This window comes from Aulonocara stuartgranti, assembly GCF_965226115.1.
Source record: "Aulonocara stuartgranti genome assembly, chromosome: 11".
In the NCBI taxonomy this organism is placed as follows: Eukaryota; Metazoa; Chordata; class Actinopteri; order Cichliformes; family Cichlidae; genus Aulonocara; species Aulonocara stuartgranti.
In genome coordinates, this window is record NC_138947.1 from 29,512,752 (window position 1) to 29,519,207 (window position 6,456).

The following is a 6,456-nucleotide window of genomic DNA, read 5'->3' on the forward strand; positions in this document are numbered from 1 at the left end:
TACCACATTTAGCGTTAATATAACAAGAAGATGTAAAGTTTCTAGGTTCTCCAGAAAAGCATCATGTAGTTAGATATTCAGAATCCAGGTTTCATGGAATTACACAGATGACTGGCATATTTGCCAGGACTATAGCAGAGGGTCAAAGGAGGGTAAAGCTAAGATTACGCTCAGATACACACTAGGGGCTGCTCCCAAATATGCCATATTAATGAGCACTCCCTCCCTCACCGTTCAATCTTATGACTCTTGTTCAATTGCCCAGACGATGCTTCTACAAGGCCGCAGTCAGGTACAATTACAGCCAAACAGTTTTGCCATAATTAATGGGGATCAAAACCATGTTTAGAAATTACACATATAGTACTATATTAATACACAATATCCAGGCACTTTTTGTGTTTTCTTTACTGTTATTTAATTTAGTATTTCGCTGACATGTAATAAATCTTCACGGTGTTCCTCGTTTATCTTCATAGCTTCATCATGTAAGCAAACTGTCCCCAGTTTGAGACCAGGAGGAGACACACGAACCCAGACTCAGGAGGACACAAGCTGGTGTATTCCCAGTGCTGGTCCCAAGTCTGAGAAATTCGGATGAGTGGGTAAGCAAGGGCATCTGGTGACCCTTTGACATAAGAGACCACATGAAAGCGCCCTTTTCCTTTTAACTAAACAGTGCAAAATACTGATTTATGGTCTGTTGCTTAGTAAAAACTACAATTCATAAAAATGCAATAAGGACTGATAATCCTTTACCTTCCCTCCCTTTCCTCATGCAGGGTCACCTCCTCTTTTTGTAGAATATCAAGTACCGCTTCCGTTTTATTCATGAGTTATTAGAGCTTCATTACATTTATTTTTAACTTATGTTTGACAAGTCATTCAATCCAAACGCTACAGTTATTTATAAAAGGAAATCTAGACTCCTGTAGGGTAGAACAGTGACATATTAAAATTTAAAATATAAGAAAACTGAAGTGTGCATGAGCACAAAACCCTTCCATCTCTCTTCATAATGTCTTCACATCATAATACTAATAATGACAGTGCTGTGTCTCGTTCTTTCTAATATATAACACTTAATCCAACAGCCAGACTGGCTTGCTTCTTTAAATCTGTTCTTGATTTCTTTGAGACTATATAGAACATTTTATTATTTAATACAGAAAGTAACTGCGATTTTCAGGAATAAAATGAATGTTAACACTTCCACACTAAACTATCCATAAGCCCATGTCCCATTTAAGATGAACTATTCAGCCCTCTTCATACATACTGCGAGCCAATTTATGAATACTGCAAGAGTTTCAGGTTAGGTTTATAAAAAAAAATAAACCACTTATAAGCAAAAGCATAAGAAATAAAACTGAAGGCCGAAGAAAACTTGTGGGAGTTTTCTGTTCACCCCCTCTTTTCTTGAATAATGGTACGCTCCCTCCTTGCAATGGTCTGCACTGTGTTGCTGCGGTTGGTCTTTCCCTCTTGACGCGCAACGATTAGGAGGAGCGGAATGCTGGAAATACGTTTGTAATATATGGCACCTCTGGGAGAACGAGAGTTTTGTCTGTTTGGAAACCGGCAGCCGGAATAAGTAACTGGATGTAAAAAAAAAAAACGAAGAAGAAGAAAAAGAAGAAATAAATATTCTGGATTTGCTTGTTTTGCTAAGGAAAGGGGGGAAAATATCGTGTACCTCTAATGTTCCGAAAAGCCTGAGACTGGGAAGACAAAGAAACAGGATCGGAGAAGTTTGCCTGCTTCACTGAAATGTAGACTCATCCTAAACAAGGATGGTGTGGCGGTAGTTGTATGGAGTTGGAACTGGGGGCATTTTTCGAAAGGATAAACGTGGGAAACGGTGTTAGAAAAACTTTCCTTTGTTCCCCACACCGCGGACGAATAACGAAGCAGGGGTCGCACGCTTGGATTGTTTTAAAAACGATTTCCTTACGCACGCTCTGCGCACACTGATTTCCAAACTCCAAGAGGCGCATGTCAAGCACGTTGTGCGATAGTGACTGCGGAGGCACGCGAGGGAGACTCCGAAAGTCCGGCGTGATGTTTTTACTTTTCCTCCTCGCGATCGTGCCGTCCGGTCACGGGTGCCCGGAGGAATGCTTGTGCTCCTCACAAACTGTGAAATGCCAAAACAAGGACTTGGACAGGATCCCGCATTTCATACCAAACAACACCAAAATTCTATTTGTGTCAGGAAACAGCATTTCCCGTATTAGTGGGGACTCCTTCCCAACCCGCCTGGAGCTATTAACAGAGCTCCATCTCAGTGGGAATGAGCTGGAGTATGTGGATACAATGGCATTTAACAACTTGCCAAACCTTGTGTGGCTGGACTTGAGCAACAACACACTCCAGCATTTCAGTGAAAGCGCTTTCCCCAGTGACAATAAACTGCAACACTTGAACCTCAGTAGGTCTTTGCACAATCACTCCACCACAGATGAGCTTCTAAATTTCCTGCACAGCAGGAACCTCGTCCAGCTGACAGTCTTGGATCTGTCCAACAATGACCTTGTGATTCTTCCCAGTGATATATTCACTGGTCTTTCCAGCCTGGTCAGCCTCAGCCTGCAGAACAGCTCCATCATCAACATCCACAACGGGACTCTCAGAGTGCCCCCATTGCGTGACCTTGACCTGAGGAACAACAGCCTGAAAGATCTGTCCAGCATCATGATGGCAGAGTTCAGCCTTAAGCCCGACCTCCGCATCCAGCTGGCAGGGAACCCCTGGCATTGCAACTGCTTTATCGAGGACACGCTGATGTGGCTGAAGAACTCCACTCAGGTCGTCGACGTCCAGAACCTGACCTGCACGAACCCCAAGGACCTGAGACGCCAGCCACTTCTGCAGTTGGAGAAGTACGAGCTGAAGTGCTCGATGGAGATGAAGGGCGTGCTGGGGACTTCTTACGTGTTCCTGGGACTGGTGCTGGCCCTGATCGGTGTCATATTCCTGCTGGTGCTCTACCTGAACAGAAAGGGCATCAAACGGTGGATGTACAACATCCGGGATGCTTGTAGGGACCACATGGAGGGGTATCATTACAGGTATGAGATAAACTCTGACCCACGTTTGGCCAACCTGAGCATCAATTCAGATGTGTGAAGAGGGGGCGTACAGCGTGGCACCAGCCTGGGACCGTGTAGTGAGATAATAAATGACTTTATACTATTAAGATTTGCATGAAAGTCTTCCTCCCCCACACCCCATGATGATACTCAGACTTCGCACCTGTCGCCGCTCCTTTTTACCCACCCCTTAGTGACTTCCCCATCAGCCACTGCCGCATGTCCCGTACCAGTCACCTGGCAGCTGCAATGTCAGCAGCATTGTCTCTGTGTAACAGTGCATGGACAATGAGTCATGGGAAAGGTTTTTTTATGGACAGTTGCAAAGAGTGATATGTTCTATTTTTACTTTCCCCTAAAGGATAAACGAATGAAGGGAACTGACTTGTAACTAAAAGAATAGTTGGTGAAAACACACTGCCAGTCGTTGCATCCTTCTCGTAAAGCCTCAGCTGCAGACAAATGTTACACTGCTTGAGTTTGTTTTTTAAACGTGAACATGTGTAATACAGTATGCCTTCTTTTGAATGATTATAGTGCACACTGCATTAGCTCTTCGGATTTATTAGGTGGATGTGATTGCTCTTTTTTTTTTCTCCTGTGATGATATTGAGCTGAATAAAATGCCTCTGGATTGCTGGTATCTGTCTCGACTGAGGGCTTTTTAATTGTAAGACTGAGGAATGTGATCCCAAAGCTGTGATGAAGGAGTTCACGGGCACACACACACACTTACATTCCTGAGGCAGGGCCACAACTCGGCTAAAAACCACATGACAAACACTAAATCTCACTCCAGCTGTCAGCGAGCTCAGCAATGTGTGAAACTTTTGCCACTTATAGTATCTCCAGGGTAACAGTGTACGGCTGTGTTCTCATTAACAAGCAACTTTCTGTGGAAAGAAGTCAAATTCTGATGTTGAATAGAGGACACGTCCTGAATTCAAATGAGCTTCTGTCTGCGGGTTTAAAGGTGATGAGAGTAGCCCAACTGTTATCTCCGGTCCAATTTACTTCACGCTGTGTGTCTGATAAAGAACCACTGGCTCTGCTGTGACCCCGTCCCCTCCCAGAATAATGTCTGTGAGCCTGCACTGCAGCCAGAAGACTAATCTCACTACTAACAGCTCCTACCAGCGTTTACTGTAAGCATTTCAATATGCTCCAGCTGCAAAAACCCGGGAAAAAAATCAGTATTCGTGTCGCTCCATGGCACATGCAAATGAAGAAAAACCAAACCAGAGATGCTGGCGCTCATGGGGGCACACGGAGGTATTATGGAAATGAGCCCAAGCAGCTTTTCTTTTCATGTAACCCTTCTTTAGGTGAACTTGCATCCCTGGAAGTAAGTCATTAGTGTTTTTACTCATCTGTCAGTTGCTGTTGTATTGGGGGGAGGGTTATTTCTTTTTTTTCATGTTGTCCACTATAGTATGGATTAATAATTTAATAATGCGTGGTATTCCTTTGAAGGGATGCCATGCGTGTTGCCATCTAGCAGTACAAAATAATGATGTTTGTTGTGTCTGCATGCAGGAACAACTGTGAACTTCCTTGGCCTTTAAAAAAAGAAGAGATTACAGATAATCATCTCCCTATTCCTCAGTTTCTTTAATGAAGGGGCTCACGTTGCCCGCAGCATGCTATTTCCAGTGCACGCAGCGTGCCTCTTGCACAGATTTCCTTCACAGTTTTGCCAGGCCTGCGTGTTTCTGCACATCTGTGTGTTTCAGGGTAGGGGGGAAAAATAAGAGCTTTTGTCATCAGCTGCGGCTGCTGTAGTTGGGACTGTCTCTGGATGTGTCTGATTAGACTTGTTGGATATCAGAAAGGGAAGTCATGTGGAACGCTGTCTGTGTTATCTGGTGCTCCAGTTAGTGTTGATGCTTTGTGTGTCTCCTGCAGGTGCAGCAGGTAGTGCTGTGTGATACTGCAAATTTTGCTATCAATGTGATACCAAGTAAATACGGGGCCAGCGCTGATGATATCCATACCAATGCTTTTGACTTATTAAGGCTGCTTATGGAGGGGAGAGCAGTGTGTCATGATTTCTGAAATGAATCGTTATCAGGTTGCAAATTCTGAACACATTTCAGTGATCACTGAATCATTGCGATTTTTACTTTTCACAATAATAACACAACAAAACACACCTTTCAGCTTTGCAGAAAAAATAATGAATTTCATAGAATTCATAGAATAGGTTACATATTGAACTTGGTAGATAGAAACAAAGTGTCAATCCAGTCATGCTATTATCAATCTGATACCAATATCAGTGGTGTTATCTATACTATCGGTATCTTTAGCTTTGTGCGTACCACGTGGAACTCTTGCATCTCTCAAGACATTGGTTCAAACAACAGCTTTGCCAGTTTTAGAGATGGGGAGGGTACTTTTGTGTGTAATGTGTGTGTCCTCTAATTCAACAATGTCACCTTTGATTTATACCTTCCTCATGCACGCTTTAGCACTGAAGTTTTAGCCCATTAAACAAGCCCTTACCCAACTGTGCATTCGAAATTGTTGCCGGCTGATTTTTGAAAGCAGATGGTCTCATTCTACACGCACACTTTATTCCCCAAAGTGAGGCTTCTCACTTGGCCTTCCCAGGAGGGGCGTACAGGTGCAGGCTGCTTACAGCCTAATGTTTCCACAGAGACCATCAGTAAGTAGCTCTCCTCCTCGCACACTATCTGCAGATTCATATTAACAAGTGATTTTTGCCCAGCCACGCCTCAAGCTACGCTTGGCAGAGCAGGTGTAATTACAGTGAGAGAGAAAAGGGAGAGAATGAATGGCTGAAGGGGAAGCAGAATAAAATAGATGAGTGAGGGGAGGGCTTTCTTTTCTTTAAGCATGACGACACCGTCTCTGAACCCTTTGTGATCGTTAACTCTAGTCTCCAAGCAGCCTGGATGTCTAAATAGCTGGCCGCTGACTTGTGGTGTCAAGTGAGGTCCAGTGAGGAGGTGGTGTCTCGGGCAGCTCTCTGGACTCCCTCAGCAGTCTGTTAGGGCCGTCGGCTAAAGCTCATTTCCAGACAGGGGCAGGACTGATGGTTGTACTTGTTAGTAAGCAGATAATGTTACAGATATTGGCACCAGAGGCTCAACTGGTACATATATTACCTACTTGTTGCCTCTTGTATGAATACTTACCAACAAAGGTTTCTACTCAAACCTCTGTACGTGCTTGAGAGGTCATTTTTTAAATTAATATTAATTCTTTGTTATAAATGAGTGCTTTTCATGTTTAAGAACACATATATAAGAAACTATGTCTTTTTATACTTTGGTACTGTACAGATTGTATTTATGGTAATATGTTTAATTATGTTCAGTATGCTTAATTACTATGACCC

The 6,456-nt window shown here is 43.4% G+C and overlaps 1 protein-coding gene across 1 annotated transcript; it reads left to right on the top strand.

The window, feature by feature from the left end:
• The first annotated feature begins 1,459 nt into the window (after positions 1–1,459).
• On the top strand, positions 1,460–3,735 carry tpbg (trophoblast glycoprotein). The gene has a single exon (XM_082551684.1). It carries the CDS (start codon positions 1,996–1,998, stop codon positions 3,127–3,129), a length of 1,134 nt encoding a protein of 377 aa, XP_082407810.1. The 5' UTR covers positions 1,460–1,995; the 3' UTR covers positions 3,130–3,735.
• Positions 3,736–6,456: the final 2,721 nt, after the last annotated feature.

What these genes read in the sequence shown, in the direction of transcription:
- tpbg (XM_082551684.1), top strand. Translation starts at nt 1,996, where the DNA reads ATGTCAAGCACGTTGTGCGATAGTGACTGCGGAGGCACGCGAGGGAGA.